Source organism: Belonocnema kinseyi, chromosome 3 (genome assembly GCF_010883055.1).
Source record: "Belonocnema kinseyi isolate 2016_QV_RU_SX_M_011 chromosome 3, B_treatae_v1, whole genome shotgun sequence".
NCBI lineage: Eukaryota > Metazoa > Arthropoda > Insecta > Hymenoptera > Cynipidae > Belonocnema > Belonocnema kinseyi.
The window spans coordinates 13,306,332-13,322,561 of record NC_046659.1 but is presented as its reverse complement, the minus strand read 5'-3'; the positions used below and the strand labels follow the sequence as shown (position 1 = coordinate 13,322,561).

Here is a 16,230-nt window from a genome sequence, read left to right as displayed (position 1 = left end):
CCCCCCGAGAATACTCATGTTCCGAAAGCAGCAGGAAGTTTGTACATTTTATATTTGAACAAAAAATATAACAGATTTGTGTTTTTTCTCAAAGCGGTTTTTTGAAGTTCCAACTTCAAAAATGCCATGGTGACTCATTTTCCAAACTAAAGGGTTTGTATTGTGGTTAACCTTTAAATCGCACTTCGGTGACCTGGTACCCCATGCATGTTTCTAACTTTTTTTTAAAGCTAAAAACCTAAATTTCTGTAAATGTAATAATAGTTATTTTTCATAAAGTTACTCTAAAAGAGTTCTGCAAAACTTCCAACCGCTCTTACAGCTGGAAGCATTTCTTAAATGGTATCTCCAAAGATCCCTTATGTACTTCATGATATTCTGATATACGTGTGCGCTCTTAAGGTTAAAATGCTGGGTATTTGTGCGGCTATGTGACTCTACACCACGGAATACTTGTAAGGAGTTGTATCACCCCGTGCGTTTGGCAATCAGAGGTGTAAGAAATAACGTCCAAGAGATCGTTAATGTTTGCCAAACAGCAAAGGAAAAGTCGCTTCCATGCATATGTGCATCGTCGTTGTCGTGTCACGTGTTACCTTCACTTCACTGTCTAAAACTTGCTTCGAATTGTAACATACTGGAATGGGACTCAAATTCTTAGAGCAGGGATAGCACGTGACACGACAACAATAATGCACATGTGGACGGAAACTAATCCTTACTATTTCTTTGTGGCCTCTATACTTAACTGCATAACGACCACCACCTTGTGCTCCAGTCCCTGGCCATATTATTAGAGCAAGTATGAAAAATGACTTTTTCGTAATTTTATGTAAACTACACCTTAATTTTTAAACAGTTCTTGCCAAGTTACGAGAGCGCATACATAATATGAGTTTTATTGAAAAATTAGTGATATACACTGGACTGTAGCATTGTTTTCAAAGAAACACAATTTTTGACCACCTTAAGCAGCCAACACAGCTTTGATGTGACGAGGCATGTCGTCTATAAAATTCCCAATTTTTCTTCCCATCTCTACGTTATATTGCCAAGTGTCATTGAATATACGAATCAGTTCTTTCTTGGTTGTAGGAGCGTGTTTACAAACTTCAGATTTCATAAAGTCTCTAACATTCGCGATAGGATTCATATCAAGAGAATTTCCCGGCTGGTCAAGAAGAGTGACTTTTTTCTTTTCTAATAAGTTCAAACGTAATAAGCCTTTTAAAAATTACATAAAATGTTACCATAGGTATGAAAATACAAGTACTGTTCTCTATTCATGGCACCGTCGTATATTAATTATAAATAAAGTTATAGCTGGGTAAAGGTACAAAAACAAGGTCAACAACGTCAATTGTACAACAGTGAACTTTGACTTGTTATATTTTGTAGAAAAATCAGTAGAAACGAGGCGAAAAAACCAGGTGAATTCCTTGAAATTTTCTGCAAATGCCGGTGTCAGAAAAATTAAAAAATTTAAATAATTGCAGCTTACAGAGTTAATTATAGAGTCGGACCTTATCTCCGCTCCAAATTGTGATAGAAACCTTAGCCAAAGCTTGAGATAAGTAAAAAAATTCAAATAATACGATGCCATACGAATTAAAGTTTCAAAATTATTCAATAATTTTCTATTAGACAACATTTTTTCTATGTTTTTTTTTTTATATCGCTTGAGGGCGGCGAGTGTAACTGATCCAGGCAATAAGCCCAAACATAATTGTCCGCTCCAGGGTTCCCATTCAGTCCCCACTCAGCAACTATTCCAGAAGCCCGAAAAGTGAAAAGGGGTGCAAGGAGTTATAACTGCCTAAAGGCGGCGAAAATATTTATTTTAATTATGAAGAAAATGGCAGTTTATGAAACTTATTTTCTCTTGTATTACACTTTGTTATTAATATAAACATTATTTAAATGTCAGTGTGCGGCTCATCGAGCCGCAAAACTTTTATTCGAAATTTTTTTTATTAAATTGTCAGTTTTTTTACTAAAAATTAAAAACCGGAAAATTCCATTTTACCGAAATCAATTAATTTTGAAACTAAACACGCGCGAACACGGCTTCTGCTCAATGAATTCATCCCCTGCTCAATATCGCTTGAATTTGATGTACAGGGTTACATGAATGAAAAAAACAATTTGGACTTAATAAGTTAATTGTTATAAACAAATCGCATCAACAAATAGCCAAAATCATGAATTGTACGCTTGTAAGGTATAATTTTGCATTAAAATTGTTTGCCTTTACAGCAAAAAGACACTTGAGCATGAAAATTTGTCACTTGACATTTATTTATATTTTTCAAACAAATTATATAAACAAATGCCTATTATCGGCATTTATGGAAGAAACAAGAATAGACTTTTCTTTTTATGCTCTACAAACAATCTTGTCAGTAATTTTAATTGAAGAAAATTTGTCAACCGATTTTGTTTATAATTTTGTTCGACAAATGTTGTAATCAAATGCCTATTATCGGCATTTACTGGCGAAAATGAATCGTTTTTTCTTCTTATTCTGGACAAAATATCTTGTAATTTTAATTTATTAAAAAATGTTAACCGATATTTGTTTATAACTTTTTTAAAGAAATTATATAAAGACATTTTTACTATCAGAATTTACTGGCAAAAAATGTCGCTCTTTGCTAATTCTCTTCAAATATAATTAGCCATGTTCTTTAGTGATGCAAATTTATCATTCAATACCTTTTATATATTATTTAAGCAATTTATGATTAAATTTTCTTCATCGGCATTAACCTTAATATAACGTAAATGACTTCAAGATTCAAGTTTGAAGATAGTTGCAATTTCTTTTGATCTTTCCCAATAAGTAAAATTTGAATGAAGAACATAAATTCTAGGTTTTTCCAGGAATCACAAGTTTCATTCGGCTGTAATTTTTCATAGTATGGAGCCATTCAAATAGTTCGGACTTTCGAAAACAATCTATTTAGAATATTCGTACAATTTCGTGAATTTATAAATAATAAATGAATTAAAGAAATAAAATTTGATTTTATTTCTCAAAAGAATTTCCCAAAAAATTTAATGCTCTCAAAAATGTAATAGTAAATGTTTCAATCGAAAAAAACTTTAAATTTTTAATCAAAAACAGTTAAATGCAAAGAAGAAAATAATGTTTTACAATATGGACAACAACAAACTGTAATTCGTACAATAAAAATTCACTTCTGTTTTTCCGTAAAAAGTCGAATTTTTAACTGAGAAATATTTTTTAGTTAAGAGAAAAGAAGAATGATGAATGCAGTGACAGCTTTTTTCGGTTTTAACTGTTTTTGATTAAAAATTTTAAGTTTTTTTTCGATTGAAATATTTATTTTTACATTTTTTTGAAATTTCAGTTTTTTGGGAAATTCTTTTGGGAAAAGAAGAATATCAAGAAAACTTTAAAATTCTGAATTAAACAGATTTTTTCCAACTAAAAAATATAAATTTTTAACGACAGGGAAATAGTTAAATTTTTCTGTTAAAAATATCACTTTTAAACAAAGCTTCTAATTTGACAACTACTATAATAAATCTTAAACTGGAATAGTTACATTTTAAAGCAAAAGGATTGAGTTTCTACACAAAATAACGAAATTTCAACAAAAGAGATCGATTTTGAATTAAAATCAGGAGATTCAAAATAAAAAATGGTTGTCCTGTTTTTAACCTTATTAACTTTACAGATTTTAGTGATATTAAGACGTACGTTTTTAAACTTATTCCTAATAAGACGCAGTTTCGAAAAAATATAAAAAAATGTTTAACTTTTTGCATTTTTCAAAAACACATTTTTACACTGATTTTTTTGAAACATTCTTCTTTGATTTACGTTAATTTCTTTTATAGATAGCTTACACTGTACTCTAAAAGCCTTCTAAAGGGGTCATCCATATACCACGTGGACAATTTTTCACCACTTTTAGAACAACCCCCTTCACCCCTCGTGGACAGCCATGGAAATTTGACAAACACCCCCCTCACCCCAATCTGTCCACGTGGACGTCTTTTATGAAAATATAGATATTATTGGCCTTCAAAGCACAATATAAAAAATTCGGGTGTACCTCGAAAATACCTTCTCTGATTTCATTATATTTTTTACAGATTTAGAGGAACAAGTGTTCGCGTGGATTTTAGCCCCCACCCGGTCCCCCTCGTGGGAAAGCGTGAAGTTTGCCCCCCTCCCCACCCCCACCCCCAAACTGTCCACGTGGTATACGGATGGCCCTAAATATAAAAATAAGATCTCTCTTAGATTTATAGAAATAATAAAGATGTTCGCGCATACGAGTATAATATTCATCTATTGTTCTTCTATTGTTTTCAGGGATTTTCACATCGTGTCTGTCGTTTCGACGTACGTTTTTAATTATTTATCGTAAACTGAGGGTGATCGTATTTTCATATTTACAGGGCTTCTATAGTACATTGCAAGCAATATAAAAAATCTTTTTTGTTTTTAAATTGAAAATGGATTTGTTTTTAAAAGATCTAAAAACCTAAAAGACAAAATTTTTTAAAAATTTCAAAACTATATCTTCTTCTGAAGAATGCATAAAAGTAAATCATAATCACGGTGTTCAAGAATGAGATTTAAATCAAAATTGCGGGTACTGTGAATTTGATTGTTTCTATCGTAGCTTGGACATATTTCAACAATATTTATATCAAATTTAAAATAATCGTTAGAGCACTTTTCTATCAAGTCAAAAAAACTATTTTTTCATAAATTTATGAAATTAATATTTTTTATCGTTTATTAATCCGTATATTTACTCTTCTGACAAAATATAATAACAATTAAACATTTTTTTAAATAAGTATGCACTATAAACAATACGTCATTTTATTCATGAAACTTTTTTTTATCGAACAACCTAAAAATTTACATTTGTGCATAAAAATTAAATCAAATATAATTACTACAATAGCAGAATTACTCTCAGTATTGTTTTTATATGTTGTGGCTGTTGTACTCGCAAATCCATTTCAATACCACGTTTCATTAAAGTCATGATAAACTATAGCGTAGTTGTCTTTTACTTCTTGATTTTATGCGATTAAATTATTATTTTAAATGTTTATTATTATCAGATTATTAAATGTACGCAAATAAAGTGAATATACGGATTAATAAACCTTAAAAAATCATAATTTCACAAATTTATGAAAAAAATAGTTTTTTTTTAATTGATAAAGAAGTGCTCTAACGATTATTTTTAATTTGATATAAATGTGGTTGAAATTTGTCCAAGAAACGATAGAAACAATAAAATTTACAGTACCCGAAAACTTGATTTAAATCTCATTATTGAACACCATGTAATATCATTAAAATTACTAGTCATAGAAGTACAAAGAACGAAAGATTTTCAATTTGTAGTGTCCTTACTTTTTTTGAATTTGTCAACAATTATTATTTCATAAGTTTTTTCAAACACCTCAGAAAACGGATACTAAAATTTTCATCAAAATTACTAACAGTAAATGTAATTTTTCTCTAATCATTTGTTTCATTTTCCTCTGAAAGTTTATGATTTTTCTAAAGTGGAACTGTCAGAATGAGAAGTTATATTCATGTTTCCTACGCCTTTGGTTGATTTTCAGTTTCGCCAAATTCCAGGAATAAGGTAGCTGGGGGAGCGTGCCGAATTGTGATCCCCGCCTGAAAGTGACACCAATGACTTCCTTTATGCGCGCAGAAGAAAAAAAAACGTAGAAAAAATAATTGCTAATAGCAAATTATTGAATAATTTTGAAACTTTAATTCGTATCTCATCGTATTATTTGAATTTTTTTATTTGTCTCAGGCTTTGGCTGAGGTTTCTATCACAATTTGGAGCGGAGATAAGGTCTGCCTCTATAATTAACTCTGTAAGCTGCAATTATTTAAATTTTTTTATTTTTCTGACACCGCCATTTGCAGAAAATGTCAAGGAATTCGTCTGATTTTTTTCGCCTCGTTTCTACTGATTTTTCTACAAAATAGAACAAGTCAAATTTCACTGTTGTACAATTGAAGCTGTTGACTTTGATTTGGTACATTTACCCAGCTATAACTTTATTTATAATTAATGTATGACGGTGCCATGGATAGAAAACTTGTTCTCAATAAAATTATCTTTGCAGAGAAGTTAGTTACGTTCTTAGGCGATTTATTTTCACTGAGTCATTCAAACTTTTGTAGAGAGGTCAACATTTTTGAAACCTATAGTAGTACCATGTTGGTTGGCCGTAAGTGTTACAGTCATGACAGGCGATACTACATTATGATTGTATCTGACGGAAAAAATAATTTTGAAAATTAAAAAAGCAACATATCAAGAAACCATGACTTATAGTTTTGTTTTCCGCGTACTTGAACGAACAGAAACTTGGTTAAAGAATTTACTTACCAATTTCGATTGAAAGTCTTGTTTTGTTTCAGAAGTACATTTTTTTTCTGTCGGCGTAGAAACCGGTGGTGTGACACATTTCGCATCATTATGTTCAACTTGTAATACTAAATTCAATTTCGAATTGGAATCACAACTATTTATAGGATTATTTTCAATCGATTCATTAATAGTATCAACAGAATTTTTATTTTCACTTTCATCGTTATTCAATTTCACATAATTACTTACATTATGTACATTTTTTTGTGGGGTTTTGTCTGTAGAGACGTGGTTAACCATATTTGAGTTATTTACTTTTGAAGAAGGTAATGTGGTCGAAAAAAGACTTGCTTTTCTTTCGAAGGCACGCTTTGTTCCTCCCACATTTACACCAGGAATAACGATTTTTTTTGGTTTCTCGTTTTCTATACTATACCCCATTAGGTTAAATTTTTCTGCCGTTTCAAAAATTTTCGATCGTCTGCGCTCCACAGGTTTCACCAAGGATTCCGGAACTTCATTAAGTGATTCAGAGTCTAGAGAATGAGATTTGTCCCTCAATTTCTTCACACATTTAATAGAAGATATTGAACTATTATTTCCAACAGTTGTGCCGCGATCCTCTAGTTTTTTTGAAGTTTTCTTTATACTTGAATCAGATGTTACATTTTGATCCACTGCATTAGCAACATCGCTTTTGTTTGCCATCTTTGGACTAGATAACGTTGAAGGCTTCGTGATTGATTTTGGTATTTCTTTAAAAAAATTCTTTTGTTCACAAAAACAATCTTTATTATTATTTATGGATTTGTTTTCCATAAGTGTTTTCTCAATTCCTAGCTGAACAGGTACCTTCATGTCTTTTTTAACTGAAGGCTTTTTCTTTAATTCGCTCATTGAATAAATATTATCTGCAGTCTCCACATATGATTTTCGATCCATAGGAATAGTAGCAAAATTGCTTGAATCAATATCCATAGCATCTTGCGTAATTGGAGTTAATTTAGATGAAAAATTGCTGAAAAATGTTGTTTTTAAATATGCTTATTAAAGATATCATATCGACGCCTCCATTCTATACCGCTTCACGTCCCATTTGGTCTATGTAACACTTCAGGTCCTGTGTATAAGCATAGGACCTGAAGTTATACAGTCACCAAACACGACGTGGAGCGGTATGGAATGGAGGCGTCGATGTACTAAGAATCGTCAACTGTTTAAAGCATTATTATTAACCATTTTTAACATTTGAATGGACGTAGTTATGTAATAGGAGAAGGAAAATGTATATTTAACGCCTGCATGAAAAATGCGATTTAGCATTCGTTAACATTTTTTTTTATTATAAAATAAAACATAGGTTAGGTTTAGCGATATGGATTCTCGACTTCTGTATAAATGGACACATCTTGGATTTTTCCCGAAACACCATGGAAGATAAAGGTACGTAAATTAGCGACGTGATTATGGACTTGAAAAACGCCAGTAAGCTAAATCAGTTTTTATGTTCTGAATGCAGACTACAATTAATGCGTGTGAATAGAAACCAAACTGTTGTGAAATAGAAACTTAAAAATACGATTTGAACTTTACAATATAACTCTGCAAACCAAATTATCCAAAATCAGACTAGGGAACATCATCGCAGAAAAAGAAGTTTCAAGGTTTCTGCGATCAATATAGAATTCGACAAACTTTTAAGCCCTCGTTAAGCAGAAAAATAAATACGTTACTATCAGCGATTCAGGCCAGCGTTAAAAGCACAGAAAAAACTAAGTGGAATGAATGGATAATTTATGCTCGACGTGATATAAATTCATCAGTTCCCTGCATGGAAATCCATCGAATCCCTTCATGGAGACGTCTTCAGAAATGGCTAAGGAAACCTTCGTGAGTTGACGAAAGATTAAGTTTGTTTTTAACCAGAGCAATTAGAAGAAGAGGATTGACAACTCATTTTAGCAGAGCATCAAGACATCAAGACCAGGTTCCTTCAGCGAATGAACAAAACTGCAATTCAAGTATCGTGGACCACTTGTCGTTACCCAGGTACTTCCGGGTAGTACATACCGCGTCACAGACTTACGAGAAGGTATTGCTGGAAGACGGCAGGTAATACCGTGAGTTAATTAAATATTTCGGCTGTGCGCGGTCAAAACACAGTAAGCGCCAAACAAAAAAGTGCAGTTTCTGTTTTTAACTTCTAATTAATTTCAAAATGCACTTGATTTTTTGTGAATCTTAAAATATAAAAAAAAAATCACTAACATACTAAATATTAATGTGCACAAGTATTATTTATGATAAATGAAACCTCAAAACGGGCTTGATTCAATTTTGAAGAAAATGGTGCTTACTATGTTTTGACCGTCCACAGCCGATTTAGTGTCCACCGTTAGAAGATGAATCATTCGCTGAGAGCGATAAAAAGAACCTTGTTTACTGTAGATTCTCGGCCACGAGGACATCAATATTGAGCTTCGATCTCTCAAATACCTATGGCAAAATTAAAACGTGGAAAAATGATCGAAGAAAAAGGTATAGGAAAATTATACAAATCCAATGTAAACATCATAGTTATAGCACTTCCATGCATAGTTTTGAAGACTTCAGTTCAAGATACGCGCCATCCCGCAATTTACCCGGACACTAAAAAAGAACTACAAATCCCTGACGGCGATTGTTTCCAAAACCTGCTTCCTTAAATGAAAGGTACACATGCTCTTTTCCAGTCCCATATGCACACTTCGTTGCACTAACCATCATCACCATTTAGCGGTACCCCCGTACAATAAGTTTAACCAGATTGACGAAGTTCAAGATTCGTGCGAATTTCTAGAGCACTTAAGGGTTTTGTATTAGATTAAGTTTATAAAATGAAAGCTTGAGAACGATTTATGGGTCCGGATGGTCGTGTTAAAAATCTCTTTTTGATTATAGAATAAAATATAGGTTAGGTTATAGGAAGGTATATTAAACTAGATATAGAGCAAGATGGGCTGGTACGTTTAGATTAGGGAGCGTCGGGTACGGACTGGAACGTTAAACTATTTTGTCACGAGAGTGTTATGTTCATTGATTAATCTCTTTTCATAAACTCTTTTATTAAGTATATTTGAACCTGGTGATTGTTGATTTCCCGTACCTGCCGCTAGTACTGTGTGATTCCTTTAAATAAATAAAAACATTTAACATATGTCTGTAGAGCGAAGACAAAATAAGCGACTTCAGAGCAATGGAAAAAATAAATTCTGATGCCTGCGTAGTTCGTGATTCGACGATTTTGCTCCTTTCGTAGGAAATAACAATGACGTCAAAAGCTAATCGTGATTCTAGTATCAGCACCTTCCAATGTAACGTGAAAATCTCTGTGCCTTATACAATATACTATTTTAAATCTGATTTTGAAAGTAATAAATGTGTGGTATCTCATGCGAACAATCCTTATTGTTTGCTTACAAGTTGTTGGGCAGCATCTCCGGTTCCCAAACCGTGAGCATCAACCAACTTTAACCGAAATATCCTTGAAGTTAGATTATATTTATTTGGTACTGTTTTATGTAACCATCAAAGAATTTTTTAAATGCCCGATAGAAAAATTGGTTTCAAAGTTTTTTTCTTCAAAATTTTAAGCTATTATTTTTTCTATTTTTTAAAACATACCAACATTATTTTAATTACAACCTGAGTTGAACAGGTGATTAAAATAAGACTTCAACAACTTTTGCTGTGATAGAAGTGTTTCTTTACATATGCAAAAACCTCTGCAGATTATACAGTCCTCATCTTTGAACAAATTTCATAATACATTTTTGACAATTTTTGAGAAAAAAAGGCTTTTTTATTTAAAATCCAGAAATTTAAAAAGTAGAAATAAAAAAATTGTTCATTAAAAAAAGCAGTCCCACGATTTGTCTGATTGCATTTAAAAATGTCCGAACATTATCCGAGGAGATAATTCTGCAGGAAAAGAATTCAGTAGTATAATTTTTTAAAAACCTTTTGCATTTAAGGAATATATAATCCTTTGTAGATTCAACACTTATAATTTTACAAAAAATTTCGTAAAACCAGGGAAAAAATGAGAGTCTTGGACTTGGAGTGTCATATCACAACTATGAGTATAGTGGCGCCTCTGCGGCCCATTGCGGGTACCTGTGTCTAACTCACACTACATCACGTATATGCACTCTCACGCACACAAGCGCAACTCATTGAGAGGTCGAAAGGTAACAGACGAGACGGGAACCAGGCACGACGGCTTGTGGCCTCCAGAGAGAATATCGGCTTTTGGTGTGTTTTGATTTTCTTATCATAAAACAGTATAATCGCGTTTCAAGGGGGACTAGATAAATTAAATGTCATGGTGTTAATACAATTGAAGAAGAGAAAAGTGCCAATTGTGTAGAAATGAGCTAATGTCGTTTACGAAATTTTGATAGTTTACAGGTTATGTTATTTTATTTCCGATCTTCGGATATTTTCTCTGCAAACCATCATGCAAAGAAATACCAACTTAAGACTACACCCTAATAGCAAGGAAACTTCCGCGGGAACCTTCGAAACGTTCCAGGAACGTTCACTAAGCGTGTAAAATGTCCGACACTTGGAAACGTTCCACTGAAACGTTCGAAGAATAAATTATCGTTATTGTTCTTATTATCAATGAATATCCGATAAACCGTAAGTGATAGATCATAATTAATGTCAGTTTATGATATGGATACCATATTACAATTAGGTATATGCGGTACTAAAAACTAAAAAATGACATCTATTTTTACGTACCTCTTACGGATTACGAGATTATTGTTGTTAAAAATAACAATAATGGAAGGTTCCCCTCAGGTCCCAGTGGAACGTTCCCAGGCGGCAGACATTTAATACGCTCAGGGAATATTCAATGCTATTAGGGCAGTGTTGGCAGATATAATCCTATCTTACAAAGGTGTTAAACTGATATTTTCTGGTCTCCAGAAAGTCACAGTGCTTTTTTCACTGTTGGCAGTCTGTTGATACTGCCCGAGCGAAAGAAACGGAAGGGCTTGGAAAGAAAGTATCGTTACGATCCTTTTCGATTTCTATATGAACTTTGCTTCCGTTTATTTCCGAAGGTTTGCGACGTATATATGGACTTGCATGTTGGTGGAGGCAGTGAGAAAGTCTGCAGCGACAGGCCGTGAGAAGTTTGTGGAAAGTGACGTTAGGTTTGCAAGAGAGCTGGGTAGTTTTTTGTTCAGGATTTTGGGCCTTCATGGCGGACAAGGGTGGTTCTGGTACTGCTGGGGGATGTTAGGGGTGAGAAAAGGGTGCCTGAAGGAGATTTGAGGGGTGAAATAGGGCAAAGAAACTAAAATTTTAGGGCGGTAAGCGGCGGCATCCTTAAGAGAAATCTGTTGGTGGCAGAGCGTACTTTTGTGTATGGATAGGTTACAGTTACCGACGGACGAGCGCGAGGTTAGCAGCGAGAGTACTGGCAGTGCTGGTAGTGAAGTAGACGGGGAGGAAATTTCCAGAAGGACACGACGGCCAGTCGTGCGTGGCCCGGGGCCAAGTGGCGCGTCAGGGAGGGGGAAGAAGCAGAGCGAAATAAGCGATTAGGCAAGGGAGAAAGCAACCAGTGTAAATGAAGGGGAGGATCTCTTGAAGAGGAAAGGAGAAAGCAAAGAGAGTCCGGAGAAAAGCGCGCTAGAGTCCCTTTAAAAAAAGCGTACGAACACGTAGGTCACCCCCCCCCCCCCAAATGGAGGGAAAGATAGAGAAGGAGGCTTTCAGGGTGCTGAGGGTTGAGGGAGGACGTAAGGGGGGCTATAGAGCAGATGGAAAGTATGAGGGAGGACCTGAGGGTAAGAGATGAGAGATGGGAAAAGGAAGTAAAAGGGCAGAGGGGGAAAGTAGAAGGATTGCAGAGGGAGTTAGTGTCGGTAAGGAAGGGAAAAGAGGATAAAATAAAGGAGATAAAAGAAGATATTAGGGTGTGACAGGAAAGGGCAAGGTAGGAAAAGTTAGGATGGAAAGGAGAAAGGAGAATAAAGGGGCGGTGGTGGAATTGGAGAGCTGGGAAGAAAAATTGGGGGTAATGCGTAACAAAAATAGGATAAAGGACAATAAGGTTTTTATCTACCAAGATTTGATGAGAAAGGATATGGATGTTCAGAGAATGCTAAATGACAGGGCTAGAAAAGAGAGAAGCGAAGGGAGAGCGGCAAAGGTAGGGTATTGGAAAATAAAAATAGATGAATAAATGTGGGTATGGGGTGAGGAGAAGAAGGTTTTGAAGGAATCGTAGGGGATTTTCTTTCGGCCGAAGTAAGGGAGTGGGAGTAAAGCAGGGTGGAGGAGTGTTAAAGGTGTTGTACTAGAACTTAGCAGGGTTAAAGAAGAAAGATGAGGAGTTCTGGAGGTATATTCAGGAATTTAATGTGATTGGACTGGTAGAGACGTGGAGAGGAGATAGAGAAGCAGATAGGGTAGTTTAAAAAATCTAAGGCAGCAGGGATGGACAGGGTAGAGAACGAAGCGTGGCTGTTTGGCACACAAGAAGTAAGGCAGAGGCTAAAGGGGCTAGTGAAAAAAGTATGGAGGGGGAGGGATTCCCAAGAGGGTGGAGGGAGGGGTTGATCGTACCAATGTATAAGAAAGGGGATAGGGAGAGGCAGGCAAATTATAGAGGAATTACGCTCATGAATATTGCGTATAAAATATACGCGATAAGGCTAGCAGATAGGCTGCGCAAGGATGTTGAGGGGAAAGGAATATTGCCGGAGACGCAGGTGGGCTTTAGAGAGACAAGAGCAATGGAAGAGAGGGGAGTGAAGAGGGGCCTGATCGAGAGTGTAAAGAAGGTATATGAGGAGATGAAAGATAGGGTGAGAGGAGAGGAGGGAATCTCTGAGAAATTCTGGATGGATAGGGGGTTGAGGCAAGGGTGCCGGCTTAGCCCAACGTTTTTTGCAATTTTGATCACGGATATGGAAAGTAAGATAGCGGATCGAGTGGTAGGAAGATTTAGGGTAGGAGTAGTCAGGATATAGTCACTCGCATATGCAGATGACAGTGCTGCTGGCAAAGAGCGAAGAGGCTTCAAAGGGGATGATGAAGAGGTTGAGAAGATACTTGGACAAAAATAGGTTAGAGTTAAATGCAAGCAAGTCGAAGGTTATAGTGTGCAGGAAAGGAGGTGGGAGAGATAGGGGAGGGGAGTGGAAGTGGAAGGGAAAAGCGGTACAAGAGGTGAAAGAGTTTGTGTATTTGGACTTCCTGTTTTGAAGGAATGGGGGAGTGGATAGTCATATAAATGTGAGAGTGAGAAGGGCAAATGTGGTGATGAGGCAGGTGTGGGGGCTGTGGGAGAGGTTATTCGCAGATGATTTTGTAAGGAGAATGAAATTGTTTGATTCGCTAGTGATGAGTGTCTCATTTTACAGAATGGAGGTGTGGAGTTGGAAGGTAAGTGAGGAGGTAAACAGGATACAGCAGAGGTATGTAAAGTGGACACTGGGGTTGGCATGAAACACGCCGAACTATATTGTCAGGAGAGAGACAGGAAGAACGAGTTTGGGGATTACAACAGGGAGTTGATCGTGTAAATATAAGAAATTTTTGGTGGAGAAGGGGAGTAAATTGGTTAGGGAGTGTTGGTGGGAGAAGGAAAACAGGCGTAGTAGTGCAAAGATGGTGGTGGAAAGGGAAAGGTATTTTAGAACGAATGGATTGCAGATGAATGAAGATAGCAGGTTGCACAAGGAAGGAAGGTATATAAGTTGGTTCAAAAGAATGGCATGGAGAAATAGAAGGCAGAAGGAGAGAAGAGAATAAGAGAGTCAAGGTTTAACGGGAACTATGTGTGGGCTATGCCAAGGGAAAGAGCGAAAGGTTTGTGTGAGAAAGGAGAGCAAGGTATTCAGGGGCTTATAGCGAGAATGAGATGCAGTTGCATGAAGGATTACAATAGGTTCTGGCTTTGTAGAGAGAAGAGAATGTGTGAACTGTGCGGGAAAGGGGATGCAAAAGTTGAACACTGGTTGGAGGAGTGTGAAGAGGTGGAAAGGAGTGGGATAAGTATGGAGGTATTGTTGCATGAAAGGGGGGACCAAAGAGCAGTGGAATGGGTGAAGGGGGTGTTGTGTAAGATGGAGAAAAAGAGAAGGAAGGAGGAAGAAGAATGGAAAAGGAAAGATTGTAAATAGGAGAGGAAGTAGATGTAAGAAAAATGTAAATACTGTAAATAGTAGTTAACTATTAGGTGTTAATCGCGGAGATAGAGGATGGTAATGCGAGGTATAGCGACAAAAGAGCGAAATGCGTGCAAGGCAAGGCGCAGCGAGGATGGTTAGTTGTGGATGGATGGTACTTTGTAAAACATAGTTGTAAGAAAATTCTGTAAAAAAATGGAAGTGTCAGCAAGTCAATTTTTTAAGGCCAGCAGGCCGAAAAATAAACATTTATCTATCTATCTACCTATCTACATATCTACCTACCTATCTATCTATCCATCCATCCCCACACCCATCCATCCACTTATCCATCCATCTAACCATCCATCCCCAAGTACCACCACAGTTGTCATCCTGACGAAGAAGAGGAAAATACGCCCAATCAAGTTCCGTGTACTAGAAGTTGAAGTAAGACCCAGTAGGGCCTTAAAACATTTAGGAGTATAACTCGACACTAAATGCACATTCGAAGAGCATTTCGACAAAACCATTAAAAAAACCGAGAAGACAATGACAGAGTTAACAGGTCTCATGCCAAACGTTGGTGGCCAAGAGCGTCAAAGAGTCACGTCCTGGTAAGCGCCGTTCATTCTCAACTGCTGTACGCAGCTCCAGTCTGGCACAAGGCGATCAAAAAAAAGCACTTTGAAAATACGAGAGGACATAGAGAAACGGACTATTTTCTGAAACAGGCACTCTCAAAACACGGGTGCTTCAGAGAGTACCTCTTTAAGCGTAAAAGAGCAGCCACAGATAGATGTCCATATTGTAACGAAGTTGACGATGTAGAACACACTCTGTTCATATGCCATAGATGGAAGGAAGCCAGAAGCAAATTCCAAAGAGAAACGAGAAAAATATTCAACGACAATAACATGATGAAGACACTCCTAGAGTCAAAAGACGGATTGACAGCAGCATTCAGCGCCATTAGACATATAATTGATACCAAAGAAAAAGAAGGCAGAGAAATGTGCTGAGGAGATCACAGAGGCAGCATACACGCAACAAGAAGCAGTGTGTAGCTGCAGTTTGGTAAGTCTCACATTCATCTTCGTTCCTTGTGGCCCCCAAGGTTCATACATTCATTGTTCATACATATCTTGCCACACAGGTTCAATTGACCGAACAATCCTATCATTTAGGATAGCTGTGAATATCTTATACAGTGTGTTTAGACAAGTGATTGGCCTGTAATTCTTCGGGTCAGGTAAGTTGCCTATTTTCGGCAGGAGTATTGTGCGCCCTCCCATCAACCACTCCGGAATCGGCTCTTCCGACTTTAAATATGAGGTGAAAATACGGGCCAAATGCTAATAGGTTGAAAGAAACTTCTTCCACCAAAAGGTTTTGATACAATCTGGTCCCGGTGCGGAATAGTTCTTCATCCCTCTTAATACTTTTTTCACCTCCTCGCAGTGATGGGTGGGCATTCTTTATCAGGTGTTATGAGTGCATCACATAGCTCCTTGAAGCTATTTTTATTTTCTGAGACTTCGTCCAGTCTATGCTGCACTTCGCAGACTTCTCTCCAAAATACTTCGACCTCCTCTGGTTTGGGTGGGTGTTCGACAGTAACTGGAGGGTCTTGGAAGAGTCGAGATGGGTCAGAGAGA

General features: G+C 36.2%; 1 protein-coding gene across 6 annotated transcripts in view; it reads right to left on the bottom strand.

The window, feature by feature from the left end:
* Positions 1-16,230, bottom strand: part of LOC117170224 (serine/threonine-protein kinase ppk30) — a 543,229-nt gene that overhangs the window by 470,886 nt on the left and 56,113 nt on the right. For all 6 annotated transcript variants that reach the window (XM_033356845.1, XM_033356844.1, XM_033356843.1 and 3 more), the window contains one exon: positions 6,417-7,416. In XM_033356845.1, the coding sequence (XP_033212736.1) occupies positions 6,417-7,416 (1,000 nt within the window). The remainder of the gene's footprint in view (positions 1-6,416; positions 7,417-16,230) is intronic.